General features: G+C 43.2%; 1 protein-coding gene across 3 annotated transcripts; it reads left to right on the top strand.

Annotated features, from left to right (window-relative positions):
- Positions 1-1419: 1419 nt before the first annotated feature.
- LOC106607815 (N-acetyltransferase 8F1) lies at positions 1420-15317 on the top strand. 3 transcript variants are annotated; one of them, XM_045704132.2, is made up of 2 exons: positions 1420-1511; positions 13688-15317. In XM_045704132.2, exon 2 carries the CDS (start codon positions 13697-13699, stop codon positions 14366-14368), a length of 672 nt encoding a protein of 223 aa, XP_045560088.1. In that variant the 5' UTR covers positions 1420-1511; positions 13688-13696; the 3' UTR covers positions 14369-15317. The 3 variants fall into 3 exon arrangements, with proteins under 3 accessions (XP_045560088.1, XP_014061827.1, XP_045560045.1); XM_014206352.3 differs by lacking the exon at positions 1420-1511 and adding an exon at positions 2606-2713; XM_045704089.2 differs by lacking the exon at positions 1420-1511 and adding an exon at positions 2720-3019.
- Positions 15318-16227: the final 910 nt, after the last annotated feature.

Genomic DNA, 16227 nt, shown 5'->3' with positions numbered 1-16227 from the left:
CAGCTGGCTCAGGCACCAGGGCAACAGGAAGAAGAGGGAGGGACAGCCCCAGCAGTCAGCTGGCTCAGGCACCAGGGCAACAGGAAGAAGAGGGAGGGAGGGACAGCCCCAGCAGTCAGCTGGCTCAGGCACCAGGGCAACAGGAAGGAGAGGGAGGGAGGGACAGCCCCAGCAGCCAGCTGGCTCAGGCACCAGGGCAACAGGAAGGAGAGGGAGGGACAGCCCCAGCAGTCAGCTGGCTCAGGCACCAGGGCAACAGGAAGGAGAGGGAGGGAGGGACAGCCCCAGCAGCCAGCTGGCTCAGGCACCAGGGCAACAGGAAGAAGAGGGAGGGACAGCCCCAGCAGCCAGCTGGCTCAGGCACCAGGGCAACAGGAAGAAGAGGGAGGGACAGCCCCAGCAGTCAGCTGGCTCAGGCACCAGGGCAACAGGAAGAAGAGGGAGGGAGGGAGGGACAGCCCCAGCAGTCAGCTGGCTCAGGCACCAGGGCAACAGGAAGGAGAGGGAGGGAGGGACAGCCCCAGCAGTCAGCTGGCTCAGGCACCAGGGCAACAGGAAGATGAGGGATCAGATGGAGCAGAAGCTCCAGCAGTAGTGCCACAAACGTCTGCTGTTTGGATGCTGTTTGACGAGAGAGAGCAACTGGGGATGCAGCACCAAGGAATCCCTCAGCAGATGCCATAATGGAGGTCCGATCCTATTTGGAGGAGCCCCTCCCCAAAGATCTGCAGATCCTCTGAGCTGGTGGAAGAACAAGGCCTGTGTCTACCCACGGCTTACTAAAGTCATGACAGGGAGACTCCGCATAGTGGCCACATCCGTTCCCTCTGAGAGGGTCTTCTGGAAAACAGGACAAATAATTACTGAGAGAAGAAACCCCATCAGCCCCTCGACAGTGAGGCAGCTTGCGTTTCTGAATGTAAATCTCTCATAAAAGCAAAATATGGTCAGCATTGCTGTGTGCTGCTGGTTATAACATGGTAATAAAGAAGAGAGAGAAAAGAGGGACCAGTTTAATGTTTTTAGTGGGATGCTGCAGTTTTGCACATTGTTATTTATTTTTCTTTGATATGGCAGAATATTCTATAATTATGTTGTTCAGATTGTATTCGTTTTGAATGGTTACATTTATATGCACTTTGTTTATATACATTAAAAAAGTTATACTTTAAATGCAAATGTTTAATAGCATTCTTTTTCATAACAACCCAATGCATTTTCAAATAGATTGTAGTTAAGGCAGAGTATGATTTTCATTTAATAATTTAATTAGAATTGTTTTAACATCAATCATTGTCAAACTATCGCAAACTGTTTGACTTGGAAAAAATACAAAACATATTTTTTTTATAAAGAGGCATTTCTTTTTGGTGAGATGAGCAGAAGAAAATAAAGAGTTCACTCCGGCGTCTGAAACTCCCCAGAATTAAATTCGCAACGATTGTACATCCGCTATGAAAAGTCAGCGAAAACGTAAAAACAAACATCAATAGAGAAGTCAACATACAAGTGTAAGTAAAAACGAATGCAAATAACTTCGAAATTTTGCTACTACGTAAAAAATAAATATGTTTTTGTTTGGTTATCTTTTGGAAATTGTATGAAATAAAACATTTCCCTTCTTCAAAAGTTCCAGCTAGGCAGGCTAACGTTAGTCGAGGGACGCATTTCCGGGCAAGGCCATTTATTTATTAATTATACAGTATTTCTACTTTACACACTCATCTACTGTCAAATCTACCATTCCAGTGTTTTACTTGCTATATTGTATTTACTTTGCCACCATGGCCTTTTTTTGCCTTTACCTCCCTTATCTCACCTCATTTGCTCACATTGTATATAGACTTATTTTTCTACTGTATTATTGACTGTATGTTTGTTTTACTCCATGTGTAACTCTGTGTTGTTGTATGTTGTCGAACTGCTTTGCTTTATCTTGGCCAGGTCACAGTTGTAAATGGTTAAATAAAGGACTTGTTCTCAACTAGCCTACCTGGTTAAATAAAGGACTTGTTCTCAACTAGCCTACCTGGTTAAATAAAGGACTTGTTCTCAACTAGCCTACCTGGTTAAATAAAGGACTTGTTCTCAACTAGCCTACCTGGTTAAATAAAGGACTTGTTCTCAACTAGCCTACCTGGTTAAATAAAGGTGAAATAAATAATAAATAAATACAACATGTAGAAAGCATTCCTTCCTCCCTTCCCCTGCAAGTGTATACACGTCAGACGTCATGTTACATCATCAGAAGTGTCCACTTCACCTGAGGGGATAGGGTGTGTCTTTTAAGTGTTTGTACTTCAGACCTTTTTATTGTTGTGGCTTGTGGAAATCAAATCAAAGTTTATTGGTCGCATATAAAGATTTGCAGACGTTATAACAGGTGCAGCGAAATGCTTGTGTTTCTAAGCACATTTGTTTTTTAATCAAGATAATTTTTCACGTGTTAAACTGCCCCTTGTTTGACCTTTCTATATATCTACATTGGTCTTGTTTTCTTTCTCATTTTTAAAAAAAATATCTATAATTGTGCTAAAATAAACTTTGGAATGAATCAGCAATGAATCTAAGGCTTTTCTTTCAGCCAATTGGAAGCAAGTTATCCCGTAAACCCCTCCCACCTCTGCAGAAAACCGGAAATTAGAACCACAAAACACAAATCTGCTTTTTGTATCAAATTGGATTATATTTCTCTGAGACATATCTAAATCAGGTGGGCTATCTTTTACATTACAGCAGAAATATTCATATTTTGATGGCCAATGTATCATTTGACCGGGTTAGCTAACAATTCATACGTTTAGCTTGCCAGTAGAGTCACGCCCTAGTTGCTAATCGGGATAAACTATTTTAGTTGATATAAATGATTTGATAAATAATATAGCTCTGTATGAAATGAGGTTTTCTATAATAGTTAAGGGGTGATGTATGGTTAGTGGGATAACAGACAGGACACTGCAGCTCGGTGCTTTTAGCAGGGCGGCTGTATAAAACATCAGGAAGATGACAGATTGACCAGGTGAGCGACATGTTCACTCCAATCAGGTTAAAGACACTTTAAAGACATTTTTCTACTTTAACCATTTGTACATCGTTACAACACTGTGTGTGTGTGTATATATATATATATATATATATATAATATGACATTTGAAATGTCTTTATTCTTTTGGAACTTCTGTGAGTGTAATGTTTACTGTTCATTTTTATTGTTTATTTCACTTTTGTATATTACCTCACTTACTTTGGTAATGTTAACATGTGTTTCCCATGCCAAAAAAAGCCGCTTGAATTGAATTGAATTAAAGAACGTTTTTCGGTCCAAACGCTTAAGAAACACCCTCGTTCACTCAGCCTCGCCTTATGCCCTTGGAGGAATCCCGCTAGTGGCCATCTGGTCTATCTAACAACGTTACCTAACCAGTTAGTCCTATTGTGTTATAATGGGCTTGAGATGTAAACATCTGGTCTATCTAACAACGTTACCTAACCAGTTAGTCCTATTGTGTTATAATGGGCTTGAGATGTAAACATCTGGTCTATCTAACAACGTTACCTAACCAGTTAGTCCTATTGAGTTATAATGGGCTTGAGATGTAAACATCTGGTCTATCTAACAACGTTACCTAACCAGTTAGTCCTATTGAGTTATAATGGGCTTGAGATGTAAACATCTGGTCTATCTAACAACGTTACCTAACCAGTTAGTCCTATTGTGTTATAATGGGCTTGAGATGTAAACATCTGGTCTATCTAACAACGTTACCTAACCAGTTAGTCCTATTGAGTTATAATGGGCTTGAGATGTAAACATCTGGTCTATCTAACAACGTTACCTAACCAGTTAGTCCTATTGAGTTATAATGGGCTTGCGGTATAAGGTACAAAATTAACACAGCATGTATTTTTAAAGTATCAACATACAATATTGTAGTCAGGCAACATAGGAGATGTGAATAGGAAACATTTAATTCCGAAGTCGGAGTGTATTTTCTCTCGCTTCATCTCAAAATATGTCCTCCATTGAGTTCAATATATTTTGCATTCTTTTTTTTACGTGTTTTTTTTACGTCATATTTATTTGCATACTTTCGGTTTAAACTTGCGTCGATGCTTCAAAATATTTACAAACGGAGTACGTATTGGAGATGTTGTCCTCCGTTTGGCCTAGTTTGATTTGGACTCATTCCCCGACCCTCCTGGGCTCAGAACACGGTACTGTGTATTTGGAGAAACATGGATTGTGTTTGTGTCATTCAGAGAGTGAACGTCCAAGACAAAATGTTTAAGTGCCTTTGAACGGGGTATGATAATAGGTGTCATGTTAAAATCTTCCCCGTGTAAAATAGTTCCTAGGTTGTGTGTGTGTGTGTGTGTGTGTGTGTGTGTGTGTGTTCTGAATGTGACATCATGCTGTAAAATGTTCCCAAGTGGAAGGGTTATCCAGATCGGTTTATGTCTCGTTATCACTTGAATTACCCCCCCCCCCCCCCCCCCCCCCCCCTAAACATTGTAAAGGACTTAGATACGATTCTTCATAATTGTATTTGGAGGAGCAATCCTCCCTATCCACGGAAAGATATTCTCAGTTATACCCAAGAACAAGGAGGTTTTGAGGTTGAAATAATACTTATATAAAATAAATTGGATTCTGACAGTATTTGGAATGTCTTCCCTAAGTATTTATTTCACTCTGTTGGTGGTTTCGAATTTCTGCTTCGGTGTAGTTTTGATATTGATAAAATCCCAGTAAAATTGGCCAAATTCTATAAGCAGGCACTTTTAGCTTGGATATTAGCGTATAAACATAATCCCCCCCCCCCCCTCCCTCACAGATACTTTCTATGGAACAACAAAGATATACTATTTTTTACTGATTTGAGAATACAATTATTTTGGTTGGTCAGTTACTGAATGAGGATGGATATCTACTCTCCTATGGGGAATTGTTTTGATAAGTTTATAATTACAATAACCCTGAAAGAATATGCAATTGTTTTTGATGCGATTTCCAAGTTTTTTTAAAAATTATTTTTTATTCCTCTGTGTTTGATGTAAGTGACATAGATTTACATTATAATATATTAATTGGAAAATATTAACATCCTCAAAGATACGTGTAGTAATAAACAGATATTAGGAGTAATGTTTGTGATACTTGTAACGCCCTGGCCATAGAGAGGGTTTTTTTTGTTCTTTATTTTGGTTAGGCCAGGGTGTTACATTGGGTGGGCGTTCTATGTTCCTTTCTCTATGTTTTTGTATTTCTTTGTTTTGGGCCGTGTGTGGCTCCCAATCAGGCACAGCTGAAGCTCGTTGCTGCTGATTGGGAGTCACACATAAGGAGCATGTTTTTCCTTTGGGTTTTGTGGGTAATTGTTTCTGTATTTTTCCTAACAGGACTGTTTGCTGTCGTTTTTTTGTTCATTTTGTAGCGTTCTCTTGTTTATTTGAATTAAAATTCTAATGATGAACACATCCTCTGCTGCACCTTGGTCCCCTCTTCCAGACAGCTGTTACAATACTACACTTCCCTCAGCAAGATGTTTTTTTTGGGGGGGTAACAAGGTAAAGGAAGTTTAATTTAAAATGTGACATAGAATTTATCCTGTGAAACATGTTTTTGGAAAGATTGAAGCTGAATATTGAATATAAATGTGATTTCTATGGAATGGAGGTGACCATTTTGTTTATTTTTTTACCTGTATTTACAGTATAATTTTTGTAATTGACAGAACTTTGTTAGGAAGAAAACAGAACAATCTAATGGTTTTGATGTGTTTATTTGAGGAATTCTGAATCATATTAGATACATTTCATATTCACAAATTCAAATGGTCTAATTCAAAAACCTAACATTTTTCACTTTATAAATTATAAATTAATTTAAACAATATGGCACTATTTTTAACAAAAAGGAAATTAAAACTTGTATTATTAAATTAATATGATTTTTTTTTTTGTTTAGGATACCTGGCAATGTACATAGTTTGCATGTGACAATTCCTCTTATGTTTGTTGATATTTGTTTGTAAAAAATAAATAATTATAATAATACATTTTTTTTAAGTTTAAAAAAATAATTATGTTGCAATCACAACACCATCAAAACGATTAGGAACTGTTTCACGTTGGGAAGATTTTTACATGACACCAGGCACACTGGTTTGAGTGTGTCAAGAACTGCAACGCTGCTGGGTTTTTCACGCTCAACAGTTTCCCAGTGTGTATTAAGAATGGTCCACTACCCACAGGACATCCAGCCAACTTGACACAACTGTGGGAAGCACTGGAGTCAACATGGACCAGCATCCCTGTGGAACGCTTTCAACACCTTGTAGAGTCCATGTCCTGATGAATTGAAGCTGTTCTGAGGACAAAAAGGGGGAGCAACTAAATATTAGGAAGGTGTTCCTAATGTTTTGTGCGCTCAGTGTACACTAGTGTTGTTGCACAAAAACAGTACCTGGGAAGCCACAAGTTAAATACAATTCCTTTTTACATTTGGAAAGTCTGTTTAATAATACAAACCTTTAGATATTTTATCTCAAATTTCCCCCAGTCATAATGACCAACTGTCCTGCCCACTGGCACAGTAAGTAGACATGGAATTGTATTTAACTTGTGCCTTCTCAGGGACTGTTTTCGTGCAACCCAGCACAATTGAAAGCAACACTAGTGTACCAGTACATTCAGAAAGTATTCAGACCCCTTACCCTTTTTCCACGTTTTGTTACGTTACAGCATTATTCCAAAATGGATTAAATAAATAAACATTCCTCATTAATCTACCCCATAATGACAAATCGAAACAGGTTTTTAGAAATGTTTGCAAATTTATAAAAAAAAAAAACTAAAACAGAAATACCTTATTTACATAAGTATTCAGACGCTTTGCTATGAGACTCGGAAACAGGATGCACCTGAACTCAATTTCATTGAACATTCCATTTCTACAACTTGATTGGAGTCCACCTGTGATAAATTCAATTGATTGGACATGATTTGGAAAGGCACACACACCTGTCTATATAAGGTCCTACAGTTGACAGTGCATGTCAGAGCAAAAACCAAGCCATGAGGTCGAAGGAATTGTCCGTAGAGCTCCGAGACAGGATTGTGTCTGAGGCACAGATCTGGGGAAGGGTACCAAAACATTTCTGCAGTATTGAAGGTCCCCAGGAACACAGTGGCCTCCATCATTCTTAAATGGAAGAAGTTTGGAACCACCAAGACTCTTCCTAGAGCTGGTCGCCCGGCCAAACTGAGCAATCGTGGGGGAGAAGGGCCTTAGTCAGGGAGGTGACCCATGATCGCTCTGACAGAACTCCAGAGAGAATGACAACCATCTCTGCAGCACTCCACCAATCAAATCAAACAATTTGTCACGTGCCGAATACAACAGTGAAATGCTCACTTACAAGTCCTTAACCAACAATGCAGTTTTAAGAGAAATACAGAAAGAAAAATAAATAAAAGTAACAAATAATTAAAGAGCAGCAGTAAAATAACAATAACGAGGCTATATACAGGGGTACCGGTATTTTAATATACAGCGGTACCGGTATTTTAATATACAGGGGTACCGGTATTTTAATATACAGGGGTACCGGTATTTTAATATACAGGGGTACCGGTATTTTAATATACAGGGGTACCGGTATTTTAATATACAGGGGTACCGGTATTTTAATATACAGGGGTAGCGGTATTTTATATACAGGGGTACCGGTATTTTATATACAGGAGTAGTGGTATTTTATATACAGGGGTACTAGTTTACTGAGGAGTGGCTTCCGTCTGGCCACTCTACCATCAAGGCCAGATGGAAGCCACTCTTCAGTAAAAGGCACACGACAGCCCGCTTGGAGTTTGACAAAACGCACCTAAAGGACTCTGACCATGAGAAACAAGCTTCTCTGGTCTGATGAAACCAAGATTGAACTCTTTGGCCTGAATGCCAAGCGTCACATCTGGAGGAAACCTGGCACCATCCCTACGGTGAAGCATGGTGGTGGCAGCATCATGCTGTGGGGATGTTTTTCAGCGGCAGGGACTGGAAGACTAGTCAGGATCGAGGGAAAGTACAGAGGGATCCTTGATGAAAACCTGCTCCAGAGCACTCAGGACCTCAGACTGGGGTGAAGGTTCACCTTCCAACAGGACAAGAACCCTAAGCACACAGCCAAGACAACGTAGGAGTGGCTTCAGGACAAGTCTCTGAATGTCCAGGCAGAGCCCGGACTTGAACCCGATCGAACATCTCTGGATAGACCTGAAAATAGCGATGCTCCCCATCCAACCTGACAGAGCTTGAGAGGATCTGCAGAGAAGAATGGAAGAAACTCCCCAAATACAGGTGTGCCAAGCTTGTAATGTCATACATTTTTTTTAACTATTTCATCCATTTTAGAATAAGGCTGTAAGGTAACAAAATGTGGGAAAAAGTCAAGGGGTCTGAATACTTTCAGAATGCACTGTAAATACAGCTGTGTTGCTGAAAGTACTTATCTAAGGCAAGACCAAGGACACCGAGTCTTTTGATGAGGGTTGGGAGGGAGAGGTGTTGCTGTAAGTGTGTTGTAAGTACCTTGGAAAGTTGAGCGGTAGGTAGGTTGTAGCATAGACAAACACTCTATAGAAAGGGCTTAAAACCTTTTAACCCTGGCAATTTCACTGCTAAACTAATACACTCACTGTGGCTGCCAGTCCACCCATTATGCCATCAGTTGACTTGAATGGAGAGGCCCGTTGTATAGATATTTCTATGGGTTGTCGTGTGTAGACTACTAGACTGTCAACTCTCACTGTTGTCTCTGTATGTATAGCAGGGCAGACCAGTGTCTGTGTTTATGGGGGATAGACGGGAGTCTAGGTGGAGTGTGACTGACTACCATGTTTGTGAGTTGAATGGTAGGATTTAAGGAGACTGTCAGCTCTTAATGTGTTGTCACTATTGAAGGGCAGACACTAGACAGACCAGTAGGTTATTGAAGGACAGACACTAGACAGACCAGTAGGTTATTGAAGGACAGACACTAGACAGACCAGTAGGTTATTGAAGGACAGACACTAGACAGACCAGTAGGTTATTGAAGGACAGACACTAGACAGACCAGTAGGTTATTGAAGGACAGACACTAGACAGACCAGTAGGTTATTGAAGGGCAGACACTAGACAGACCAGTAGGTTATTGAAGGGCAGACACGAGACAGACCAGTAGGTTATTGAAGGGCAGACCAGTAGGTTATTGAAGGGCAGACACTAGACAGACCAGTAGGTTATTGAAGGGCAGACACGAGACAGACCAGTAGGTTATTGAAGGGCAGACCAGTAGGTTATTGAAGGGCAGACACTAGACAGACCAGTAGGTTATTGAAGGGCAGACACTAGACAGACCAGTAGGTTATTGAAGGGCAGACACTAGACAGACCAGTAGGTTATTGAGGGGCAGACACTAGACAGACACTAGACAGACCAGTAGGTTATTGAAGGGCAGACCAGTAGGTTATTGAAGGGCAGACACTAGACAGACCAGTAGGTTATTGAAGGGCAGATACTAGACAGACCAGTAGGTTATTGAAGGGCAGATACTAGACAGACCAGTAGGTTATTGAAGGGCAGACCAGTAGGTTATTGAAGGACAGACACTAGACAGACCAGTAGGTTATTGAAGGGCAGACCAGTAGGTTATTGAAGGGCAGATACTAGACAGACCAGTAGGTTATTGAAGGGCAGACCAGTAGGTTATTGAAGGACAGACCAGTAGGTTATTGAAGGGCAGACCAGTAGGTTATTGAAGGGCAGACCAGTAGGTTATTGAAGGACAGACCAGTAGGTTATTGAAGGACAGACCAGTAGGTTATTGAAGGGCAGACACTAGACAGACCAGTAGGTTATTGAAGGACAGACCAGTAGGTTATTGAAGGACAGACCAGTAGGTTATTGAAGGGCAGACACTAGACAGACCAGTAGGTTATTGAAGGACAGACCAGTAGGTTATTGAAGGACAGACACTAGACAGACCAGTAGGTTATTGAAGGACAGACCAGTAGGTTTTTGAAGGACAGACCAGTAGGTTATTGAAGGACAGACCAGTAGGTTTTTGAAGGACAGACCAGTAGGTTATTGAAGGGCAGACACTAGACAGACCAGTAGGTTATTGAAGGGCAGACACGAGACAGACCAGTAGGTTATTGAAGGGCAGACCAGTAGGTTATTGAAGGGCAGACACTAGACAGACCAGTAGGTTATTGAAGGGCAGACACTAGACAGACCAGTAGGTTATTGAAGGGCAGACACTAGACAGACCAGTAGGTTATTGAAGGGCAGACACTAGACAGACACTAGACAGACCAGTAGGTTATTGAAGGGCAGACCAGTAGGTTATTGAAGGGCAGACACTAGACAGACCAGTAGGTTATTGAAGGGCAGATACTAGGCAGACCAGTAGGTTATTGAAGGACAGACCAGTAGGTTATTGAAGGACAGACCAGTAGGTTATTGAAGGGCAGACCAGTAGGTTATTGAAGGGCAGATACTAGACAGACCAGTAGGTTATTGAAGGGCAGACCAGTAGGTTATTGAAGGACAGACCAGTAGGTTATTGAAGGACAGATACTAGACAGACCAGTAGGTTATTGAAGGGCAGACCAGTAGGTTATTGAAGGGGAGATACTAGACAGACCAGTAGGTTATTGAAGGGCGATTACTAGACAGACCAGTAGGTTATTGAAGGGCAGACCAGTAGGTTATTGAAGGACAGACCAGTAGGTTATTGAAGGGCAGACACTAGACAGACCAGTAGGTTATTGAAGGACAGACCAGTAGGTTATTGAAGGGCAGACACTAGACAGACCAGTAGGTTATTGAAGGGCAGACACTAGACAGACCAGTAGGTTATTGAAGGGCAGACACTAGACAGACCAGTAGGTTATTGAAGGACAGACCAGTAGGTTATTGAAGGACAGACCAGTAGGTTATTGAAAGACAGACCAGTAGGTTATTGAAGGGCAGACACTAGACAGACCAGTAGGTTATTGAAGGACAGACCAGTAGGTTATTGAAGGGCAGACCAGTAGGTTATTGATGGACAGACCAGTAGGTTACTGAAGGACAGACCAGTAGGTTATTGAAGGGCAGACACTAGACAGACCAGTAGGTTATTGAAGGACAGACCAGTAGGTTATTGAAGGACAGACCAGTAGGTTATTGAAGGACAGACCAGTAGGTTATTGAAGGACAGACCAGTAGGTTATTGAAGGGCAGATACTAGACAGACCAGTAGGTTATTGAAGGACAGACACTAGACAGACCAGTAGGTTATTGAAGGGCAGACCAGTAGGTTATTGAAGGGCAGACACTAGACAGACCAGTAGGTTATTGAAGGGCAGACACTAGACAGACCAGTAGGTTATTGAAGGGCAGACACTAGACAGACCAGTAGGTTATTGAAGGGCAGACACTAGACAGACCAGTAGGTTATTGAAGGGCAGATACTAGACAGACCAGTAGGTTATTGAAGGGCAGACACTAGACAGACCAGTAGGTTATTGAAGGGCAGATACTAGACAGACCAGTAGGTTATTGAAGGGCAGATACTAGACAGACCAGTAGGTTATTGAAGGGCAGATACTAGACAGACCAGTAGGTTATTGAAGGGCAGACCAGTAGGTTATTGAAGGGCAGACACTAGACAGACCAGTAGGTTATTGAAGGGCAGACCAGTAGGTTATTGAAGGGCAGACCAGTAGGTTATTGAAGGGCAGACACTAGACAGACCAGTAGGTTATTGAAGGGCAGACACTAGACAGACCAGTCGGTTAGTGAAGGGCAGATACTAGACAGACCAGTAGGTTATTGAAGGGCAGACCAGTAGGTTATTGAAGGGCAGACACTAGACAGACCAGTAGGTTATTGAAGGGCAGACCAGTAGGTTATTGATTGGCAGACACTAGACAGACCAGTAGGTTATTGAAGGGCAGACCAGTAGGTTATTGAAGGACAGACACTAGACAGACCAGTAGGTTATTGAAGGGCAGACACTAGACAGACCAGTAGGTTATTGAAGGGCAGACCAGTAGGTTATTGAAGGGCAGACACTAGACAGACCAGTAGGTTATTGAAGGGCAGACCAGTAGGTTATTGAAGGGCAGATACTAGACAGACCAGTAGGTTAGTGAAGGGCAGATACTAGACAGACCAGTAGGTTATTGAAGGGCAGATACTAGACAGACCAGTAGGTTATTGAAGGGCAGACCAGTAGGTTATTGAAGGGCAGACCAATAGGTTATTGAAGGGCAGACCAGTAGGTTATTGAAGGGCAGACACTAGACAGACCAGTAGGTTATTGAAGGGCAGACCAGTAGATTATTGAAGGACAGACACTAGACAGACCAGTAGATTATTGAAGGGCAGACACTAGACAGACCAGTAGGTTATTGAAGGGCAGACCAGTAGGTTATTGAAGGGCAGACACTAGACAGACCAGTAGGTTATTGAAGGGCAGATACTAGACAGACCAGTAGGTTATTGAAGGGCAGATACTAGACAGACCAGTAGGTTATTGAAGGGCAGATACTAGACAGACCAGTAGGTTATTGAAGGGCAGACCAGTAGGTTATTGAAGGGCAGACCAGTAGGTTATTGAAGGGCAGACCAGTAGGTTATTGAAGGGCAGACCAGTAGGTTATTGAAGGGCAGACACTAGACAGACCAGTAGGTTATTGAAGGGCAGACCAGTAGGTTATTGAAGGGCAGACCAGTAGGTTATTGAAGGGCAGATACTAGACAGACCAGTAGGTTATTGAAGGGCAGACCAGTAGGTTATTGAAGGGCAGACACTAGACAGACCAGTAGGTTATTGAAGGGCAGACCAGTAGGTTATTGAAGGGCAGACCAGTAGGTTATTGAAGGGCAGACACTAGACAGACCAGTAGGTTATTGAAGGACAGACCAGTAGGTTATTGAAGGGCAGACACTAGACAGGTTGGGTGATATTTGGGGAGACCTCTTCTATGATCTGCTACTCTTAAATAAAAATCTTGATTTACAAGATTAATTGTTTTGCACCGTGAATGACTAAATCCTTCCAGACTGTGTTAAATCATTCCGGACTGTGTTAAATCATTCCAGACTGTGTTAAATCCTTCCAGACTGTGTTAAATCATTCCGGACTGTGTTAAATCATTCCAGACTGTGTTAAATCATTCCGGACTGTGTTAAATCATTCCGGACTGTGTTAAATCATTCCAGACTGGGTTAAATCATTCCGGACTGGGTTAAATAATTCCGGACTGTGTTAAATCATTCCAGACTGTGTTAAATCATTCCGGACTGTGTTAAATCATTCCGGACTGTGTTAAATCATTCCAGACTGTGTTAAATCATTCCGGACTGTGTTAAATCATTCCAGACTGTAAATATTTTGCTTATTTATGATACAATAGTCTTCTTCTCATTTAAGTAATCTTCGTAAGTTGAAAAAACAAGGCGTAGCCTAGTGAATTAATTTCGACTTCATTTGAGGTTGATACAGCCTAAAACTGATCAACTGTATCGTTTTGGATTTGTAAAGTTCAAATGAGTATATTTTTGTAATTCATGATATATCATCTTGCACGTCACTATATCATCAATGTCAAATATCACGATATTCAATTTAATCATATCGGCCCAACCCTACAGACCAGTGCCATGGCTGCTGGCATCACGATCCGAAGATACCAGGATGATGACAAGGAGGTCGTGAAGGAGATCTTCACCATGGGGATGAGCGAGCACGTCCCCTCCTCCTTCATGCACCTCCTCAAACAGCCCCTGACCCAGATGATCCTGATGGTCACGTTCTGCGCCCTGCTGGCCAGCTCCAAGTCCTTCCTGCTGCCTGTAGTAGGAGTCACTCTCCTCCTGGCCGGGGCCAAGCAGCTGGTGGGCTACCTCTTCAACAGCTACATCGACACCTCCCTGAGGAAGGACCTCGACCACATCCAGGAGACCTACCTGGAGAACAAGGACTCGTGTTTCTGGGTGGCTGAGAGCGACGGCCGGGTGGTGGCAACAGTGGCCTGCCTGCCCGCGGAGAGGGAACCGGGCTGCATGGAGCTGAAGAGGTTGTCTGTACGCCGGACACACCGAGGGATGGGTATCGCCAAGGCCCTCAGCGGGACAGTGGCAGACTTCAGCAGGGAGAGAGGCTTCCCTGCGGTCGTCCTCTACACGTCTGTAGTGCAGACGGATGCACAGAGGCTGTATGAGAACGTGGGCTACACACGGGTCAGAGAGTTCGTCATCCCTGAGCCCATCGCCAAAATCACCAACTTTACCCTGATAGAGTACAGACTGGACTTACTGCAGGGGGGGAAATAGGAGGAGGACTGGACTTACTGCAGGGGGGGAAATAGGAGGAGGACTGGACTTACTGCAGGGGGAATAGGAGGAGGACTGGACTTACTGCAGGGGGGGAAATAGGAGGAGGACTGGACTTACTGCAGGGGGGGAAATAGGAGGAGGACTGGACTTACTGCAGGGGGGGGAAATAGGAGGAGGACTGGACTTACTGCAGGGGGGGGAAATAGGAGGAGGACTGGACTTACTGCAGGGGGGGGAAATAGGAGGAGGACTGGACTTACTGCAGGGGGAATAGGAGGAGGACTGGACTTACTGCAGGGGAAATAGGAGGAGGACTGGACTTACTGCAGGGGAAATAGGAGGAGGACTGGACTTACTGCAGGGGGGAATAGGAGGAGGACTAGACTTACTGCAGGGAAATAGGAGGAGGACTGGACTTACTGCAGGGGGGAATAGGAGGAGGACTGGACTTACTGCAGGGGGGAATAGGAGGAGGACTGGACTTACTGCAGGGGGAATAGGAGGAGGACTGGACTTACTGCAGGGGGAAATAGGAGGAGGACTGGACTTACTGCAGGGGGGAATAGGAGGAGGACTGGACTTACTGCAGGGGGGAATAGGAGGAGGACTGGACTTACTGCAGGGGGGAATAGGAGGAGGACTGGACTTACTGCAGGGGGAAATAGGAGGAGGACTGGACTTACTGCAGGGGGGGGAATAGGAGGAGGACTGGATTTACTGCAGGGGGGGGAATAGGAGGAGGACTGGACTTACTGCAGGGGGGAATAGGAGGAGGACTGAAAGAACAGTAGGGCAGTTTGTGGAAGGCTACCCGAAACGTTTGACCCAAGTTAAACAAATTAAAGGCAATGCTACCAAATACTAATTGAGTGTATGTAAACTTCTGACCCACTGGGAATGTGATGAAAAAACTTTAAGCTGAAATAAATCATTCGCTCTACTATTATTCTGACATTTCACATTATTAAGATGAAGTGGTGATCCTAACTGACCTAAAACAGGGAATTTTTACTGGGATTAAATGTCAGGAATTGTTAAAAACTGAGTTTAAATGTATTTGGCAAAGGTGTATGTAAACTTCTGACTACAACTGTATGTTTTATATCTAAAAAAAAGTTTGGTCTTACCCTTAAGGAATTCTCTCTCTCTCTCTCTCTCTCTCTCTCTCTCTCTCTCTCTCTGTCTCTCTCTCTCTCTCTCTCTCGCTCTTTCTCTCTCTCTCTCTCTCTGTCTCTCTGTCTCTCTCTATCTCTCTCTCTCTCTCTCTCTCTCTGTCTCTCTCTCTCTCTCTCTCTCTCTCTGTCTCTCTCTCTCTCTCTCTCTCTCTCTCTCTCTCTCTCTCTCTCCTCTCTAGTTGTAATCCAGCCCTGGGAGCATGGTTCCTCTCTAGTTGTAATCCAGCCCTGGGAGCATGGTTCCTCTCTAGTTTTAATCCAGCCCTGGCAGCATGGTTCCTCTAGTTGTAATCCAGCCCTGGGAGCATGGTTCCTCTCTAGTTGTAATCCAGCCCTGGGAGCATGGTTCCTCTCTAGTTGTAATCCAGCCCTGGGAGCATGGTTCCTCTCTAGTTGTAATCCAGCCCTGGGAGCATGGTTCCTCTCTAGTTGTAATCCAGCCCTGGGAGCATGGTTCCTCTCTAGTTTTAATCCAGCCCTGGGAGCATGGTTCCTCTCTAGTTTTAATCCAGCCCTGGGAGCATGGTTCCTCTAGTTGTAATCCAGCCCTGGGAGCATGGTTCCTCTCTAGTTGTAATCCAGCCCTGGGAGCATGGTTCCTCTCTAGTTGTAATCCAGCCCTGGGAGCATGGTTCCTCTCTAGTTTTAATCCAGCCCTGGGAGCATGGTTCCTCTCTAGTT

The sequence above is a fragment of the Salmo salar genome, chromosome 01 (assembly GCF_965601325.2).
Source record: "Salmo salar chromosome 01, fSalSal1, whole genome shotgun sequence".
Taxonomy (NCBI): Eukaryota; Metazoa; Chordata; class Actinopteri; order Salmoniformes; family Salmonidae; genus Salmo; species Salmo salar.
The sequence above is the reverse complement of the archived record's forward strand: the minus strand, read 5'-3'. Positions and strand labels throughout refer to the sequence as shown.

Coding starts and splice junctions, on each gene's coding strand:
- LOC106607815 (XM_045704132.2), top strand. CDS start 13,697: ATGGCTGCTGGCATCACGATCCGAAGATACCAGGATGATGACAAGGAG.